This window comes from Bombus vancouverensis, chromosome 3 (genome assembly GCF_051014615.1).
Source record: "Bombus vancouverensis nearcticus chromosome 3, iyBomVanc1_principal, whole genome shotgun sequence".
NCBI classification, from domain to species: Eukaryota; Metazoa; Arthropoda; class Insecta; order Hymenoptera; family Apidae; genus Bombus; species Bombus vancouverensis.
The window spans coordinates 10,140,676-10,161,948 of NC_134913.1; the positions used below are offsets into that span (position 1 = coordinate 10,140,676).

At 36.2% G+C, this 21,273-nt stretch overlaps 1 protein-coding gene across 4 annotated transcripts in view; it reads right to left on the reverse strand.

Annotated features, from left to right (window-relative positions):
• The window catches only part of LOC117165922 (RAS oncogene family member Rab26), a 152,351-nt gene that overhangs the window by 107,136 nt on the left and 23,942 nt on the right, over positions 1–21,273 (reverse strand). For all 4 annotated transcript variants that reach the window (XR_013061892.1, XM_076627928.1, XM_033349450.2 and 1 more), the window contains one exon: positions 19,476–19,733. Coding sequence is in view for 3 of the 4 variants with exons in the window: in XM_076627928.1 (XP_076484043.1) it covers positions 19,476–19,733 (258 nt within the window). In the remaining variant the exon portion in view is untranslated. The remainder of the gene's footprint in view (positions 1–19,475; positions 19,734–21,273) is intronic.

Genomic DNA, 21,273 nt, shown 5'->3' on the forward strand with positions numbered 1-21,273 from the left:
CCACGGGCAAATTATTACATTACGACCAACCGCTTCCACCTGCATTACCCTTAGGGATATGCAGCTGGGACTCTTTGCTGAACATGTAATTTCTCCGCCTTACGAACCTTCGTATCGCCGCTGCTCTATCCATTCTTTTTCATTTCTGAAGGATTTTTATAATTCACTTAACACGGTCACTGCGTACAACGCGCACTCGAGTCGGCTGATAGTCCAGCCGCTCCAGTTCTTAACTGTTCTATGTTCATTGGTTTGCAAAATGAGGAAACCGTGTTTCAAATTTGCGAAGTTTATCTTATCAAAGAATATCTGTTGCTTTTTAAGTAGAATTTTCATCGTATTGTCATAAAGTTACCTTTATTTACAATATTATTACCAATCAGACATATGAGGATTGGTTAATTACATTTGCTTTTCCTTCCTTCTTTTCTTTTTGAAAAATGGAGTAAGAACATGGACATGTTATTTTAGAATATTCCTGGTGTCGACTTGGATGACATTTGAAATAAACGTCTTGAAATTGTGAAAATGTATTTCACGATATAAAGACAGGGTATCGTACGAAGATTTGCTCTCAGCTTATAGCACAGTACGAAATGAAAATCGGAGCTGGAGCGAACGTGTTAATCGAGTTCGTAGGGTCTCGGTTAAGAATCAACTGGTATTGTATGATCGTGTAACAAATTAATTGGTTTGTCTGATTTAATTCTTCTTTCCTCCGTTTTACGAAGCTCTAGTCCAGTCACGGATACTTCAGGTATTTTTGTTTGTTTCTTTAATTTCGAATTTACTTTGTGCGTTCAATGAATCAACCACTGAATGAACTAAATAAATCAATAGAATTTCAATTAAATCTCAATTATTACGTATCATGGACTCGTTGTATTCATTCATTTATTTAGTTTATTTGATATCGAAGTAGCTACTTCTTTTTCTTACCCAGCCCACATTGCACAACTCATTTGTTTCTCGATCGGTAGAACAAATGGAACAAATGGTAGTCGTTTCTTCCTGACGAGGAAAAAGCTGTCGATTAGATGGAATCGGACGTGAGAAGCTGTAAAAGCGAAACGAGAAGCTTTGTCGCAAAAGGTGGAATCGCTCTTTCGCGTAAAACAGGCCATCGGAAGTTTCGTTTCGTCGATCGACGTTGTCCTTTTTTCGTTCATGCTGTATTGGCTCTTTCGCATGATCGCTTTTAATTCACGCTGATAGAGCAGTCTTCGCCCGAAATTTCGAGCTAAACTCGAAATTCGAGATCGAAGAACAAGCGTCGAATTAACTTCGCTCTCTTCTAGTCGAATATAGTAGGACGATCAAAAAATTGCCAATTGTATAACGCAATTTGAAAGATGGAAACTTCTTAAGGAAATAACAAGCATTCGCGAGGGAATAAAAAGGAACATTTGCGAATAAAGAACATGGAAATTTTGTAGCGGAAGAAAATTCAATTTACGAAGAAACTATCACAGCACCTGAAAGCACGGTGGAACTTCATTTTAAACAATTCCGACAGTTTTCTATTTAAAATTAGAGTTACGATTATCCTTTTAAAATTCCAGAACGAGCAATCGACAGTATACTGAAGCAAACAATGCAATTATCAGGTACTCGAAATATAAACATTTCTGATGAGACAAATTCTGTAAGTTCAGAGACTGAACAGTCGTGGACACATATATTCTCTAACATGTTTACAAAGAAGAAGCAACACACTGAAATCGAAGATCAATTTTTCAAATAAACAAATATATTTATTGTTCAATTGATTGGTGATTTATTAAAATAGAATTTCGCGTATAAGATAACGCGGACGTAAGCAAAGGCTACAACAATCAAAGGAACAACGACTTACTAATTATCTTTCTTCTTTTACAAAGTACCTTTTACAAAGAATTGGAGACACATAGTGGAATACAGAGTCGCGCTGATAATAATAACAAAATTAATTATCAAAATTACCATTTCTCAAAGGTACAAGTATGAAATTCTCTCGCTATTTTTTTTCAATTCGTTTGGAACTGGAGGGTAAGCTTTACTCGAGTTCTAGGTGAGCCCAGAGATATGGAAGAGAGAAAGGAAACGAAAGAAAGAAAGAAAGAGAGAGAGAGAGAGAGTAGAACGGCGAAGGATAAAGGCCGAGAAGGAAGGAGAGGAAGAGGAGGGAGGGCAGTGAATTAAGTTTCTCCGCCCCTGAGGCCGACACATTCGCCGACACTCGTCACGACCACCCCCTGGGGGTCCTGCGAATCTTTCAATGGAAATTCTGCATGAAGGGGACGCCGCGCCGCCTCGAGGCTCGCCGCGGCGCCGATACCAACAACACGTTACAAATTTCCTTTCTGATTTCTCTGATTTGAAAAAGGAAGCTCTTCCCTTTGACGAAAAAATCTCAAAAACGATCTCGTATGGTGCATTTCACCTCCTATTCAGTTTATTATACGAATCATCGTCTTTGTGTGCCACGTTTTGCTTGGCTCAATGATGGAATTTCTATAAAATAGCTTTCTATAGCAAAAACGTAGGATACAAGAAATTGTAAGAATGCAACCCTCTCAGAATATTTAGAATATTTAGTACATGGCATGCACTATGAGTACGGTTAAACATTCGAAAGGTTGACTGGCATTTCCTTGTATTTATAGAAAGACAAATTCATAGAGAAATTTAACGGGAACTTAAGGGAAATTTAGTGGCTAGAAAAAGTTGCTGCCTTGTATCTATTAGATTGTCCCGAAAGTGTCCTTCTTTCGCAAACGTGTTTTTTACAACAGTGAACCTTCATACAAAGGTGAAAGCAAGTCTGTGAAATGTCGCGGTGTTTATCTCAACAGAACAAAATGGATCGCACGTAATTCGACAAAATAATATAAAACAAAGAACCTATTATTTCCTCATAAAACGAAAGAACCTTTTCGGACAACCTAATATTATAACGTTTACATATATTGATTAATTAGGATCAGGTATATCGAATTTCGTATTGTGCAGTAGCACCTTTCATATCTGTAAATATTTCTGCTTAAATACATTTCGTGGTGACGATAGAACTAAAGCAAAAGATTGCACCTGCTATTGAAAGTTTCTATGAAAATCGGTAAAATAAATCTCGCAGGACATCGGAGGAAATCGCGATAAAATTCGAAGCTTCTACGCTACTAAGAGACCATTTGGACCTCAACGAGGACGCAAAAGTGTACCAAGCAAAACATACGACAGTATGTGGAATACAAACTGGAGAAAAACGCTGCGAAAGTCTGGGGAAGTCTGAACTTTGTGGCGGTTGTCGAAGTCGAAAGTCGTAAAATTTATGGTTGGCCGAAGACGCGGTGCAAAAGGAAAGCGAGCGCCACGTTCGACGTGACAATGCCGGACGTGCACTTATACGGGCTGCATTGTAATTTGCATTGCGCGCTCGCGCACGAAAACGCAAGAGATATCGCGTTACATGCGCCACTCTGTGAGACGGTGCAGGCGCACGTACGCGTCGAATTCGGAACATGTGCAAATGTGCAAGCTGGAACGAAGAGAAGGTCCGCCGGGGAAGGTTGTCGCGTTGTTCAGTCACTTTCCTTCGAATACACAGCGTTGAATTTAAATGAATAACTTGTTAAGTGCTTTAAACGAATAACTCATTGTGCAAATATATATTTGGTTATTTGAATTTTCATCATTTCGATACTTTGCTATCGAAACATTCTAACGTTTGAATTTTTTCTTTTTCACCCGATCTAACAAATTTCGAATATTTTAATTGTTTTTTTAAATACTTTGTTATTATTCGCATACTATGCTAATTCCAATCTTCTGTGCGAGTGCCATTGTGCAAATACTTCATCATCAGAATCCTTTGATATTTGTACTTTCTGATCGCGATATTTTTATTCAAATACCTGACGTTTAAATACGAACATTTTATTATTGCATTATTTCTTATCAGAATTTCTACTCGAATATTCGAGCCTCTCCGCTTAGTTTGAACTGTAATCATCGATATCAATAACACTTCACTATCGCGTAATAATACTTCACAATACTTTCTGCTACTTAATTGCAACCTTATTAAAATGTTCTATTATGCGATAGGATGTTATTTAATAAAAATATATACAAACTGCTAATGAGAAATTATAAAGTACTGATTCATCGATTCTCAATTTCATCTGCTTACTAATTCCACGAATCTACGCAACCTACGCAATTTTATTTATACATGCACGAACTACGAATTACAGATTCTACAGAGCACTGATTGATAAATTCTAAATCTGATCTACTCGCTAATCTCTAGAAATCTACACAACCTGCACAATGTTCTAAAAGCATACATAAATTATCAATCATAAATGCTGCAACGTACTAGTTCATAAATTCTCACTCTAATTTACTTACTAATTCCACGAATCTACGCAACCTGCATAATTTGCAGAACGTACGTATACATATTCAAACTACGAAACACAGATTGTACAATGTATTGATTAATAAATTCCGAATCTGATCTACCCACTGATCTACAAATCTACACAACCTGCACAATATTATCTACTAGAGGTATACATAAATTACGAATCATAAATCTTACAACCTACCGATTCATAAATTCTCCATCTAATCTACTTGCTAATCTACGAATCCACACAGGCTTTTAAATTTCCACATACATCGCGAGCCCATCTCTCATACTTATCCAAACGTTGTCGATACGCGGTCACGTACGATCGTTTCTCCGAAGGAACTATTGGAAAGACATAAAGATACGTATAGCATACTCGACGGAAGAGACAGAAGAAAGTTGCGGCTCGTTTCATTCGAACGAGAGTAAATTTATTACGGGCGATCCGGTGCAACGTGCCGCTGGCAGACGTTTATTCGATGCCTGGAAAGATAAATAGTCCGGGATAAAGCGAGCCACGGGCGTTGCAAAATTTTCAAGATACGCAAGCGACAAGTTTCACTGTTCATTAGGCGAGGATTATTACGCTACGCGTCGGTGTTACGGGAAAATTCGCCAGGATCGTGAAAAAGCTTGTCAATCGCGTATTTTGTCGGCTACGTTTACGTTTGCAACAGTGGGAACGCTCGATAATTTAATATATAGAATTTTGCATGTTATTTATCTAAACATCTCTTTGTTAAATATTAGATGTATTAATATGCATACGCAGGTGAGCATATAGAAACCGTAGACTTTCGGAAGATAAAATTAAAGAAGGTAGCTACCATTGGTTGTTTGATGGTTTCGTTCAAATTAATCGTTTTTCGAATAATATACAATTGCATCATTAATATAGAAATATATCGATTGTTCCAATATTTGGAAATTTTGTTAACAAGTAACCATCGAATAATTGAAAGAACGTAAAAGCATAGTTTGTGTAAAATTGAATGTGTAAATGATGACAGAGGAAAATAATTTTCCGTAAAATACGTACGAGCTTATTGCTCAACACGACGTTAGATTAATGCGCGTGAAATATTGAATTTTGAATAACAAATGTAGATGTTGAAACATACAAGTTTCCTATGAAAATAAACAGACAAACCCAGAAAAATTTCCTACAAATCTTCAACAATCCAAATTCCTTTATACATTTTCATGGATTAAGACAAATATTTCTGCATGTCCTGTACAATGCTTCTTTTCTTGTCGACATCCAATGGCGCGGCAAGGCCGTGTGCATTCGTATGCTAATCATCTTGAAATGGAACAGAAAGAGGAAAGGAGAAGAGAGAGGCAGAGAGGAAGACTTTGAACGATACCAGCGACCACCGACCGATAAACGCGAACGAGGATAACGAGATTCTGCAAAAATGTGTCCGCTGCGCTAAATATAGCCGGTTAATTGGCACTAATTGCGAACATGGCCGTGTGCCACGACTCCGAGCGTGTTGTGATCAAATTTGGAAGCGGAGAATGTCGGTTCCGACGTTTTAATAGGTGGAGGGTGCGGTTGCTGTGTAAAAAATGGCGCCCCACGTGCCGTTTCTAGGTTTTGTTCTCGGCAGGCTGATTTTACCAGAATGTTTCAAGAAATTAGTTTTGTTAGTTCGTTTAAGATACGTACTAATTTAGCAGCAATGAGAATATTTTTTTTTTCTTTAAAAAGAGTGAATATTATTTATAATAAGGTAATTTCGTTGTTTCACATCTGACTAATAATATATACGTAAAGGAAGTGTTTTTTCTTAAATCTCATTGTATAAATTAGAAAAGATTGTTAAGAGAGAGATAAAAATTTTGGCAGACAAACGAAACACCGTTGTACAACAAGGAAATTAGTTGATTTAAATATTTCAACTAAATAACAAACAGCCGGAATACTATTAAATAACGTAAGATCAGAGAAATTGTTCAATTAGCCAATATTCTTTTATTTCTCTTTGTTTCTCTCGTCATTTGAATATAAAACAATATAACAGGATATAAAAAATGGAAGTGAATGTTGGAAATATGATTCCAAAGTTCTTGCATATTTCACTCGAACAAAAGGTATAATCGTACAATCGTCCATTGTGTGAAATTTGAACGCGGGAATAACAAGCTTTAATTAGGAATTTCATAATACGCACATGTGCAGCGTTGCATTTTGCTTTAATGGCATAATCGTAATTCCATTACCAGTTGCGAAAAATGAATACGAGAAGGTTTAACGTTACATTCTGTCTACTGGCTTCCAAATTTCCTCGAAATTAGACACCAGGGATGTTATTAATTTAATAATAAGGTTCATGCGGTAACAAGGAACAAACGCGATTTGAGAGTTAGTTAATTGAATATGCGTCGGGCTTGGTATCGGGGCTAAACAAAATGGCAGAGAATCTGCAATACGCGGCATGTGGAACTTTCATTGCCTGATATCATTACCAACTTTTACCATTATATCCTCTGCTTCATAAATGTAGCTCTCTTTTCAAAAGTTGATTACGTACACGGAAATTCTATTTTACGAATTGTAAAGGAAACTATTATTATTTATAATCTGATGCTTAATGTCACGTTGTTTATAGTCTGTAATTTATATCGTTTCTATTTACGAATAGTTCCATACTTACTAATCCCTTACATGATTATGCGTACTTTATTATTATGCATAACCTAACATTAAACATGCTGTAATATACATTTCATAGTATGTATTTATAATCCATAAATTATATCAGTAGCGTTTTTTGCCTGGCCTTCGATACACCCCCAGTACACGCTACTTACAATCTACTTATAACTATGATTTAGACTCTTTAAATTACTCGTTATTTAACACCTTAATACTATTTGTACCAATCAACGCATCCCATACTATTTGCAACATAAAATTTCTTTCTCTAATACAGTAAAATCCATATCCATTTCCAATCGTTTCATGCAACGTATATGTGAAAGTAATAATATATAACGTTTTATTAAATACGAAATTTATATATAACAGAATAATTATTTTATATGTAACGTAATAACTTGAAATATTAACGAACACCGTTCTATTCTCTTTTACATCTCAGACAGAAAAGATTTTGTTTTATTGCACATTCATTCATTCAACATTTACGCGATGCGCTCGTCTCATGGCGTTTACCTTTTGTCTTCCTCTCTTTCGTTCCTCGCTCGTACGAACAAATGTACACACGTCTATTTTCTAACAGTATAATCTAAAGTTGCTTTACATCGGTCCACGTTCTAGTAGATTCTAATTTAAAGCTCGGTAAAGAAAAAAGCGCAAGCGAATATCGCGTGCTGGCGAACGGCAAAAAGCCGGAAAGGAGAGCGTCGGCCAGATCGAACGCTCGCAGAATATATTAGCGAAAAACTCAATTACGAGCGAACAATAAGAAGGATTCCGCCTCTGCAACCCCCTTTTTGCGGTGGCCGATAGTCGAACGAAATTATTACTCGACCGCCGCGTTTCTTCGCCCATTACCGGGGCAAACTAACTTCGTAACCGTTCGGAATTGCAAATCCCAGCCGACAGCCTCTTTATGTATTATGGATCCGAGGACGTCGGATGGCCAGCGCCCGATTCGCGAATGAAATCTAATTGATTCACCCTGGTAACACAAAAATCTCGCTGGTTACTTTGACGAAGAGCTATAGTCACCCACACAATCGCGATAAATTGCACGATCCTGTAATACGTGCACTACCGTGCGCAAGTATTTGGGCGCTTGGTGCAATTTAATTAACAGATCGATATTTTTATTATATTTTATTATATTTATTATATTTATCACTTAGTTGCCAATCCAATATTTTCAATATTAAGACAGAGCAAGGATTCTCTATCGTTGATTCTTTGCTTCTAGCCATAAGTGGGATCAAAACGTTAGGCTAAATTGGAAGTGAAACAGGAAAGTGTCTGCATCAGTCGAGTTTCATACGTATCTCTGATAAATAGCTGACATTTCATAAACTCTATAGAAACTTTCAGAATGTGGTTAAAAACATGTTCTAAGCATTCTACGATTTATCTTAAGTGTCTCTATAATTTCTCTATATTTCAAAGCTACCTTCGACAATTGCCTTTTCATTCATGTTAATTAACGTCGACTATTATTTTTATCGATATCTACTAATTATATGTTGTTAGCTGAGATAAGATCAGACGCATAAATTAATACGCACTTAATATGTACGATAGCTAACAAAAATATTCTAACGATTCTAAAAGATTTCTATCTACGTATATATTATACAAAACACCTTGAAATTTCATTAGCAGTGGAACGAGACACAAGAATCGTGGTTATATTGGTCGAATTTGAAACGAATCTGAAAATGTACGTAGAAATATTTACTGAAAGTATACACTTGGCAAAGCTCACCGAAATATTTTTTTTTTTATTATTTAATTTGTATTTTACAATTTGTCCAGCTGGACATTCGGTAAATTTTTCTAGCTCACGAAATATTTTTTTTTTATTATTTAATTTGTACTTTACAATTTGTCCAGCTGGACATTCCGTCAGTTTTTCTAGCTCACTGAAATATTTTTTATTTAATTTGTATTTTACAATTTGTCCAGTTGGGCATTCGGTAAATTTTTCTAGCTCATCGAAATATTTTTTTTATTATTTAATTTGTACTTTACAATTTGTCCAATTGAACATTCCGTCAATTTTTCTAGCTCACTGAAATATTTTTTTTTTATTATTTAATTTGTATTTTACAATTTGTCCAACTGGACATTTGGTAAATTTTCCTAGTTCACCGAAATATTTTTTTTTATTATTTAATTTGTACTTTACAATTTGTCCAACTGGACAATCGGTCAATTTTTCTAGTTCACCGAAATATTTGAACACTCAGTTGTACACTACGTTAATAAATCACGAAATGTAACAACCATCTGTAGCATTCTAGTTCTACCTTCAAAACGTCTGGTAACTTGTACATACGCTTTCAAATTGGTATAAAATTTTGCTATTACAATCACGATAACCGTGTCGCATTACAGTCCTAACGAACTTTCAAAAAGTTTCCTATGTTTTCTAAAAGTGGTCGAATACTTTCGTGAACCGCTACATCTACAATTTCCATTATACATAATCTGAAAAAACATTCCTTCGAAGCGACGATAATGTCCCTAAAAATGGCAAACGTCCCTGCGGTTACTTAGCCCTTCTTGTAGCCACGTTTCACCTGTCATTGCCCGATCGAAAAGGCTGATTCTCCTTTTATCGTGAATCCGAGCAACCGGCTGCTTCCAGACGAACCCCGACGATTCAAGCCGCGTTTTTCGCGTCCGCGATCCATTGGTATTCCATGCACCGCCTCCCCGAACTGGGAATTGTAAATTGATAAACGCTCTTCGATAAAGAACTGACCAGAGTCTAACCTATCTGTCATAAGGTGTACAAACCTTTTTCCGCTGAAATTCCTCGATGGTTTTTCGCGTTGATAGAAGTGAAGAAATATTTCAATGGATGTCGTACGTACTTTTGGTTCTGCGTGTATACGTACGCAAAAATGGTATAACGTATGTCTGGCATAGTGTTAGATTGATCGAGAAGTTCGTAGTATTTTTATTGAAAATTTCTATGAAGTAACAAAACGTTGGAACAAATGTTTCTCTTAATTGGATACTAAAATGAGTCTACAAAAAGCATCGAAAATCCGATAATAAAAGCAGATTGCAGTTATTAGCGAGACAACGTTGAAGCTCGTAATATCCAAGAAATTTGTAGCTCGGATGTTCGTTTCTATTTGTCTCATTCATCGAGTACGATATCATCTTGCTGTTCTTTATCGCGGTCTTTACGAGACTTATTCGAAAGATGTAGGCAAGAAATAAAATAATTTAGAGGTCCGTGAAAGTTATTCGAAGGAATCGACTAGCGAAATAGAGGAACAATTTCTCAAGAGAAGATTTGTGAAATTATACACATCGAAAAGTTTAATTCTAGTGACATCTTTCTTAACTATCGCCACGAATTTTTCGAACAACCCAGTAGTTCTTGGTATATTTTACGTTGAAGATTTTATGTCCAGTGTTTTTCGCAGTTGTTTTACAGCTCGTGTAGCATAGAAATACGATATGTACGTATTTGGCAGCCACAGTGCGAAACGTCAGAACCTACGTGCATCATGGCAGAAAATTCAGAATCGGTCATTTTCATGAATTGACAAATTGACCGTGCAAAGACCAGCAAACGTATCGACTCAAAATTTGGTAGCTGACGAAATGACTAATAGTATTTATCATAGAGCTTCGATATTATATGACAATTTTAACCAAGAAGGTAGACTTCTTTATACCTTTTACTAATTTGCAACCTTTCAATTAAACATTTCTCATTTCACAAGTAATTTTGCTACAATTTTCTATGCGAACTTTTTCACGTACGTCGAGTAGTCTTTAAAATATAAAGCGATACATAAGAAAAACTCGCGAGTCTTTCGTCTAATCGCAATTCTTACGAAGCACAGGAGGAAAATTGTTTCAAAATCGGCTATTTTCTGCTAAATATAAATAATAATTATGAAAGAAAAACATCAGTATTCGTGCAAAAATATATATTTTTATTTTTCGCAGCTGGCCCAGTAGGTCAAATCAGCTGAAAATTCCAAATTATACGGCTAGATCTAACAGAAAACTGCTTCTCGAGCCACTGAATCCATCTAGAATTCTAAAGCTACGAAATCGAAAAGAAACAGAGTATTACGCGAGAATAAGACAAGAAACGCTAACGTGCCCAACGGAATGAAAATAATGTTTAAAAGGAAGAAAAAATAAAAAATAATCAGATTGAAGATACGAGTAATCCTGCGGTTTCCTTGGAGCGTACACTCGCTCGCTGTTCTCTCCTGTCCTCTCGTACATTCGTCGGCTTGTTCTCGTCTTCCTTCATTACCACGAGGCCGCTAACTCAATTTGTATGCAACTGCGCGAGCCCGCCAAATGCACAGCCGCTTAAGGTCAGCGCAGTTCCTAGCCGAGTTCCAGGCTGGTGCACGCGGAAAAAATCCGCTCGATCTCCAGCTTCTTTTTCCTTTTCTTTTTTCCTCCTTCCCATCTCCGGCTGGCGGGTTTTCTCCCGATGTTGGCAAATAACGAACGAGTCGAGGCACTTTGTCGCTTTATCGTTTCGTGACGATCGCAGGTAAAGCGATTTTTTAGTTCAAGCAACGTTACCTCTGTTTCTGACGGTATTGGCGTTTGAAATTGGTTGTTTGTTTTAACGTGAGATTAGGCGAATTTATGGTTATATGGTTGATACAAATTCATGGTGATAGCAAGTGAAGCGATTGCCTGTTTAAGAAACATCGTGTTTGCTTCTGATTATCGTATTGACCTTTGAAATTGGTAACTTTGATTCAGCATGAGATCAGGCGAAGATACGAAGAAACGTGATCAGGATTGGTCGATTCAGATTCGTGGGCGTAGGAGCTTGGTTTTTAACGATTGTATCAACAATGATTTAGTTCGATTTAGAGAATAAATAAGATTGATGATTTCAGATTTTAGATTTCAGTTTAAGAGAACTTGAATTTCAAATTGGATACTTTGATTTAGAATGGATTTTGGTTGATGTGTATCATAGGATAGATCAATATTATTAGTGAACTGTATTAGCCATTTGATTCTATTACAGGAGAAGTAAGAAGATTACAGAGGATCATAGACGAAATTTAGATAATATTAATTTAAAAAAGAAAAGAAATATTCTATAGTTATGTCTGAGATATAGAATTCTACATCTAAATTTCCATTAGCTCCCAGCATTTTGAAAATTAGTATGATACAATATGCGTCAATAATGACACGATCGACATACAAATGATATATCAAGGAAAAATTAAATCGGATAATTAAGTTAAATTCCAGAGAAGAAAAATTAGATTACGAAAACAAGGACAATTAGAACGAGCGTGAAACAATTTGTATCATCCAAACACAAATTTCGAAACGAAACCATCTCTCCTACAATATCCTGTTCGAGATAAATCCATTAAGTATACAAATTAGATACTCGTCAAGTTCAGAATTAATATTTGCTAATACCGAAGATCAACAAACTTGCTGCAAGTTCTGGCCGTGGCCGTTTGAAATTCAGTCTTCGATATACAGAGACGCGATCGATGCGTACGATGCAACCGGAAACACGTAATTTCCCCATGAATGGTCAAAATCAGCCGGATTCGACGTTAATGCCACGACGACGCAACGTATCGAGCAACGACTTAATCATATTCCAGTAGTAGCGCCGTCCGGCTCAAACACTCGACCATAGCCAATTGTGCTCTTAATCCACCCACACAGTCTAGTCACCTCTCCACTGCGTCGAGTGCTGTGAATCAGCCTATTGATCGAACCTGGAGAACCACGAACACTTGGAATAACATATACACTTGATCGAAGATCATTCGTTGGTCCATGCTGTTTGCTCTTTAATTTCATGTTCCTCTTAATGGTTTATAGGCCTGAATTAGGTTAATCGTCTATAGCCTTCTATGGCGGTCACTTCAGGCGATTAACGAGGATCTCTTACCTATCTGATTGCGTGAGAAGAAAAAATAATTATCTTTTAATTCTCTGTGGAAAATATACTTACGTATGGAATATTATTTATTTTGAAAGTGATTTACAGCCATAAATATATATAATTTTAGTTAAATTCGTCTAAAAGAAATTTATATAATGAAATTACATATTGATGAATTAGTAGAAACATTGCCAGACTTGACATAATTATTTTATGTTCTTCAATTGACTAATATGACAATCGTTGATTTTCTCGAAACAATAAAAATTGAACTTGCGCCACTTTCAAAATAAATGGCCCATGCATGCCTATCGAGCGTTGAACTTGGTCATTCGCGAAAAGAATCTCGTATACCCAGGAATATTTTTATTCAAAAAATGTTTCTCGTATCTTTTAGAATTATACTTGAATTATGCTTGATTTATATTGTACTGTGCTTACGGATACTTATTGCACAAATGGATATTGTAATTACAAGATGGGTTCGATATCATAAGAAAAACTAAATCACGCTATGGTTCGAAAATTTCATTACGCGCGTATCTCACTAAAGTTGCGGTTGTTCTACGTTTGAGATTAGCAAATTTCAGATAAGTTTCAGATTTAAGAGGCTCAAGAAGTTATGAGCATTAGACAATTGCACATCAGAAAGTCCATCGATTAGTAGAAGCAATGAATTCGTTTGACACTGTTATAGACTGCGAATTTTGATACATTTAAATATGAAAATGCAAAAATGTACAGAATGCACGTAATACACAGAATATATAGAAAATACCCAAAGCTGCATAGTATTTAATAGATAAAGCAATTTTCTACCTGGGCTCCATCTTTTTCATTGTCAGCTTCATCGAAGTATTTACGAATTTGCATAAATATCCACAGTCCAGTCATGACGATGACGAACCACAAAGTATCCGAAAGATACTCGATAGTAAATTGAACAAAAGGAACGTGGTTTCTCGAATCGATTGTAAAGTGCACGAGCCTCCCTTCTTGCCGAAAGATTTGCAACAGTACAGCCGGTTGCAGCGCACCCAGCTCTTCAATTATCCCTTATAGGAGTGAATACTCGCTGGAAGAAAATGCGAGGCAAGAACCGGCTCGGGACCGTGGACCCCCTACCGGTTTTACTTCGCCCTGCCGATCACTGGAGCAGTTCTGGCTCCTTCCCTCGAATCAGACCCCGAGGATTCCCTCGTTAATTGCCGTGACATCCTGAAAACGCTTCGCGAATCATGCACCTCCAACGATGTTCTTTCCTTTGTTATCGTAGCGGAGACCTTTTTCACAATTTTCGGCGCAGCGATTGTTTGATGAAGATTTGATATTTATTAGATACTTTATTAGATACTTTATATATTTATTACGTAATTTAGAGCATTATGAAGATATTCATTAGATGTTTTGGATATTTATGCTAATTATTCTTCAGACGTTATTTGGTATATTTTTCCGAAGAATTTAAAAATCTGTAGAATTTACACTGTACGAATATGATTAAATACTTTACATCGTATCAGGTCGATAAATAATGTTTAATTAATATAAACATAATGTTGGCGGTACGTCGAATGTAAATAAAAGAATTGATTAGGAAATATATGGACGACAGAGGTACAGGAAATTATCGTTAATTACCGCTACCAGCAAAGATTCGTGAATAGTATTACTCGAGCGAATAATATAATTAGACTAATTGGTAAAAATATAACACGTTCTTGCGCTTTTTGTAGCTGAACTGGTATGCACAAAATGAGACAAAAAGTCAAGATGGTGAGAGAAAATTGAAGGTAATGTTAGAAATTACAAATAATCCTTTTCGTAATATCAATATATCTATCCGAATCTAATCTAATAATATCTTCTCCGAATATATTATTTGATGCAATTTAATCATAGTATACACATACAGGCACCCTCTGCCTGTAAAATATGTCATAGGAGGAATAGATCCTATTGATATTTCTAGCGATAAATCTGAATAAAAATAACCAAACGACAGATGTATTTATTTAGCTCTTTCATAATATGATCTGTTTCCCAATAATTCGTATTCCATAATTAATTAAATTTACATTATTTACGCTACGTACGGATAAATATAACGAAATAGAAAACATAATAGGATAATAGGTGATTTTCGTATAAAATCTATTTCCCTACTTTATCGTAGAACGTTGCGATCTATTCGAGTTTTACACACGAGTTACTATAATAGAATCTTTCAAAACTACTTGAATCTTACTTTGCATTCCCTCGTAATATTATATAGATGATGTTATATACCCCATAATATTATATACATATTGGAGAAATAGCTGAGTCGAATCCTATCGTTATACATTTACCTCTTATCATAATCACATACACTGCCGATCGTAAGTATTGGCACACTTATTCGAAAATTCGAACAAATGTTACTTCATTTAATAGGTACGTTACATCATGAAACATATTTAATGCGAATGGAACAACACATCTGTAGTAAAATAACAGGAAAATGGAAGCGATAAAAGGCATGCAATTTGTACTATATATCAGCTGATACCCTGATAACTATAGCCGATAGCGTATATCCGAATTTGCTATACTAAGAGCATACTAAATTCTATTCATATACCATTACTACGAATCGACGAAACCATGCAGATACTCATTCGCGATACTACGCGTCCATCGACCGGGCTTCAGAAATAGATTCTAAAATTCAATCGACGCCGTAGGAACGGCCGCGTAAAACCGTAGATCGGCCCTGCTATCGATACGAGGTTGCAGAGAACCGCGGTCGATCCCGAGCCCGATAAACGCGGGTTTCGTTCGAAACGTGAAACCAGTTCGACGCGAAAGCGTGCAAGAATCGGCCGTGCACGAGCCAGCCCTGACTAACGATCTCCACCGCGGAACGATATCTCGCGACTCACAAGAAAACGAGATCTCCTTCGAGAGACGCGGCATCGGGGCAGTAACCGTTCCGCACCGTCTGATCGTAAAACGCCGGACACATTGTAATCGCAGGCAAATCGGAATATCGCTTCCGGTCGATCGTAAAATCCCTATCTGCTTTTATTTTCTATTCCTTTCGAATCGGCCAGGAAAGCATCCACACGATTCTAGGCATTAGAAATGAGATTTATATGATAGCGCTGTGGTAAAACGGTTGTTAGAATTGATTCTTTTGGCTTTCTTTTTACTTAGAAATGTTACGGAGCAAATTGTATCCTAGTCCTTTTGAACTGTCCACGAAAGGATCGAGTCAGGATTGCAAACATTAGAAATGAGATTTATATAGTGGCGTTGTGGGAAGATGACTGTTAGAACTGATTTTTCTTTCATTTTTTTGTCTTTTTCCTTTATTAGAAATGCAAGAGGGCAAATTGTATCCTAATCCTTTTAAACTGTCCGAGAAAGGATCGAGTCAGGATTCCAAGCATTAGAAATGAGATTTATATAGTGGCGTTGTGGGAGGATGGCTGTTAGAACTGATTTTTCTTTCCTTTATTTGTCGTTTCTCTTTATTAGAAATGCAAGAGGGCAAATTGTATCGTATTCTCGTTGGAGTGTTCACGAAAGGATCGAGACAATTGCAAACGTTAGAATTGAGATTCATGTAGAAATGCTCTGAGAGAATGGTTGTTAGAACTGGTTTTTTTGTCTTATTTTCATCAGAAATAGGAGAGAGGAAATTGTATCCTAGTCCTTTTGGAACGTGCAGGAAACGATCGTGGTGATTTCAAACGTTAGAAATGAGATTTATATAGTGGAGGTCTATGGATGATTGCTAGCGGATGATTGTTAGGCTGCCTTTTTCCTTTTTGTTATTAGCAATGGCAGAGAGGAAATTGTATCGTGTTCTGTTTGGAATGTCCACGAAAGGATCGAGGCAACTGCGAGCATTAGGTTCGAGATTTATGTAGCAGTGTTCTGAGAGAATGCTTGTTAGAACTGATTTTTCTGTTTTCTTTTTTAAATGGGAGGGGGAAAATTGTATCCTATTCCTTTTTCAAGCGAATGATCGAAACGATTGCAAGCATTAGGAATTGGATTTATATAGTTGTGCTGTATAGATGGTTGCTAGTTTACTTCTTCTCTCTTTTATTTATAATATAAAAGGGGAGAAATTGTATCTTATTTCTTTGGGAATATCCAGAAGAAGATCGAAACAGTTCCAGGCATTAGAAATGAGAATTATATAGTAATACGTACTTTATGTGAATGGTTATTAGAAGCGAAGATCTTTGTCTTTTTATTCTTTTTTTTTCATTTGAGATGCAAGAGAGAATTGTAGAATGATAGGCCAATTGTAATGGAACTACCATCCTAAAGTTTTATGATGTTTTCTTACCTTCAATAAAGCTGCAATATTCGATGTAGATTATGAACTTTAAAGTACATATAACCTTCAGCATACTTGTAACAAGCTTTATCTATGCCACAATTTCAACCATCGTTTTATAAATACAAATTTCTGACACGGTCGCTATTCAATTACAATCTACTCAACTATAATAAATAAAATAGCATATACTTTCAAATAAATAAGACCCACCAAACTCAAATTCCTCGATCGAAGCTTATAATCGCTATGTAAAAGCTATATAATATAAAGGTAAGTATCTTTTTACGATTCTCATCCCCTGAAATCCCTTTAAATCTCCAAAAAAAAAAAAAAAAAAAAAAATGGTATAAAACACACAAAGTCGTCTAAACAATAAAACGATGTAACCGGAAGAAAAAATGAAATTGGTGTGAAAAGCCAAGCATAAAGGCAGAAGGCAAGACAAGCAAAACACGTACACGCAGATAGATAGGATATTCATAAAAGGGATAGAAGAATGGTTAAAGAAAACGTTGAGAAGAAAGAGGCGGTGAACGGGGTCGTGGTTCGACGAAGAAGAACGAGACGAATCGAGGATGGAAGAGGGATAGGCACGGGTCTCCCTGTCGAGAGCAGAGCCGAAAAGAAAAGGAAGAAGCCGAAGGAAGGACGTAGTGGATCGTGTTGGGGGCCGTACCAGCGATCCTCGGGCATTCCCGATCATTATTCCACAGGCTTGCCACGGGGAGGAGGCCAGCTTGACCTTGGTACGAAGGCATGACTGACCTTGTTGCTGCTACATCCGAGAAACGCTGTGTCCCATCCATCATGCAAATGAGCCGGTAATGAATATCAAACGACGTTCTTGCGGTGAATATTTTTTTCCTCGGCTGGATACATGCCGGGAATACTCGGAATATCCACGCGAGAGCTAACGTGTACTTAACGTTGGATGTTGCATCGGCGAGTAATGGCGAGACGTCGGGCAAATAGATTTTGAAGGAAACAGAGTGTGCAGGATGTGAGCTGGCTACGGACGTACATGACACAGGTTTTAGGGAAGAAGATTTAAAGTAAAAGTCAGCAATGGTAAGGATATCGGAGGATCAGGGTGTTAGACGTGTTTTAGGAGAGTTGTATGTTAGTGAGAGTATGTTCGTGGATATTGAATGCAGAAAAGGCGAAATAGGACCTAAGGATTTATGAGATAATGCGGTTATTTTGAGGATGGATTCTCGTGAAGTCGTGAAGCTGATCCTTTATTCTCACCGGTGTTGTAATATCATGAAAACGAAGGTGCTGTATATGTATAGTGGTACAGGAAAGTATTTGAATACTAATTATAGAAAAGTCTTATAGATGTAGAGGCGGACAGATATTTGTGTGCCACTTTAACAGTAATCTAATTGTAGTAATTGCAACATTTGGTACCATGTTATAATATTGTTATTTATAATCTAATTGTTCTTATTAATTATAACTCTCTTTTTCTAAAATTGTGCTGTTTTTGGTACTGTTTATCCTTTGCACTTTCTTTTCCCTTTCATGGTATATTATGTGTGTTACATACAATTTTTTGAAATTTATTTTATTGGCAAATTTTGTATCTGTGGCGAAGAAGAAGAAAATTATGGTTGAAACTTCATTCGTCAAATAAAACATACATTCAGGCAATTATTCGTAGGTTGAAATTTCCCCGGATTATGAGAATATATCAGGATTTTAGAAACCTTATCGAGTTCCAATTACGTCGTAATATAATTCAATTTCTAGGAAACTTTATCGTAATACGTAGTATTACTGAGACTTTGAAACCTTTAAAAGAGACCACCTCAAAACAACTTGGAATCTCCATCACGAAATCCTTTCAAATGTCTCATCTTTCGATCCATTTTAATCATAAGGTCTCCAAATTTCCAACGCATTCAAACGAATTCTATAAATCCATTTTCATCGAATCCATTCGCCACATAATATCGAAGGAGGTTCGCGTTTCTATACAACTCGATCCGGATTTAAACTCCATTTTCCTCGTGCATATCCTCTCAGAAAGTAAACATATAGGATGTCAAGAAATATACCAGAAAAATATATCGATAATTTTTAGAAATTACTTTAAAAATCATGAATTATTCTATAATCTCGGCTAGTTATTGAAAAAGTATACAGAACTCACCTTGTGCGCCATTCCGGAATCTTCTTCTTTGGTCCTTTTCAGGCTACTCCTCATACTATCGTAGTCTCTGGACGAGTAGCCATAGTTATCGTCTAATACTTCCGCTGGGGGCTTGTAGTCTCGATATCCGGTCGGCGAAGGGGTCATGGTCAAAGGTTGGCCCATAGACCTCGGCGTTAAACCGCTGGAAGCCGCCATGGAGACATCGTCTTCCACCTCGAACACGTCGTCGCTCAGGCTGTCGTCGCCCATCATGATCTGTGGGTGAAACATCGACCGGAAACGTGAACACGCGATGAATTATGGCACCATTGATATAGTTCTTCTTTTTGGAGCGGTTCTTCGGTTTGATTGATAATAAAAATATTGTGGCGATGATACAGAGATATCTGATTTTCAATAACAGATTATTAACAATTCATCGTAGTAGTAATTTTATTGTATGGTGAAAATTGTGTGGTAGAAAAGGAAATTGTTATGTAAATTATAGTACTCTCCGAAAGTTAGATTCGAACTCTGTTCGAGTAAATGTGATTTTTATAGAATATTGCAAATTTGTATGAAAACTACGCTGCATTAACAATAAGCTGATTGTAGCAATTGTAACATTTGTTACCATGTTGAAGATGACAATCTATATAATATATCTATATGATTATGACTCTCTTTTTCTATAATTGCGCTGTTTTTCGTACTTTTTATCCTTTGCACTTTCTTTTGCCCTTCATGGTATACTATGTGTATGACATAAAATTTTGCGAAATAAATAAAGAGATTGTTGATGTGATGTAGAGATATTTGCTTTTTAATAACAGATGTTTTATCGTAGTATTAATTTTATTCGATGGCAGTAAAAGCAATTCATTGTACAAATATTATAGCGCTCTATAAAAATTCTATTTATCAGTTTTGTTATTTAAATGTGAAAATCTGATGTTTTTCTGCGCTATTGCAAATTAGTAAGTCAATCGTTTCTCATAATTTTTTAACGGCATTGCATATTTATAGTAGGCTTTGAAAGTGAATAAGAATTAGATATAATGAAATGAATATTCATTTCTTCACAGAGTAGATAAAATTGCATTAAAATGCAAAAATAATCGAGTGTGGTACTTGTTGTTAGTACACCGATGATATCCACAAACGAATGTGTTAATTACAAAACGAAGTTGATAATTACCGCGTGTATTATAACGTTGCGAAAGTTAAATTATATCGCATTACAGGGGATTTTTTAACAAATCTATTTCATCGAATCTTGCGTTTCAAATGAACAAAAATCCTCTACTTTTGGACACAAGAGTAGCTTAAATCTACGTTACTCACGCAATGTCCATTAATCTTGAAATTATTCAAACAATTACTCTAAACTGAATTACAATCGACCAAAAACTTTAATTCATCGAACCAGTAGATACTTTATCGATTCAATATTTTTAAACGAAAAAGAAATCCTCGATGAAATTTATACAATTGTCCGAACAATAATACTAATGATTCGGAAGATGGTAGTTCTTCGACATACGGTTGAGATTCAGACAATAAGAATATTGAAGCAAAAAAAAAAAAAATCAAACAGAAAGACCTCAGTGATTGACTGTAACGCTGAAACTGAAAATAACACTCAGGTTGCTGAAGAATGATCATCATTTGAAATTGCACATTTGAAATTTCCCACGTGAGAAACATTTCGCGAAAACTAAAAGACGCTGCCCACAGGCGTTAGTTTCCGCGTTATCTGTCCGGTTAACGATGTTTTAACTCAAATCTCACGGCCAACCAGCTATCAGACTGGCAA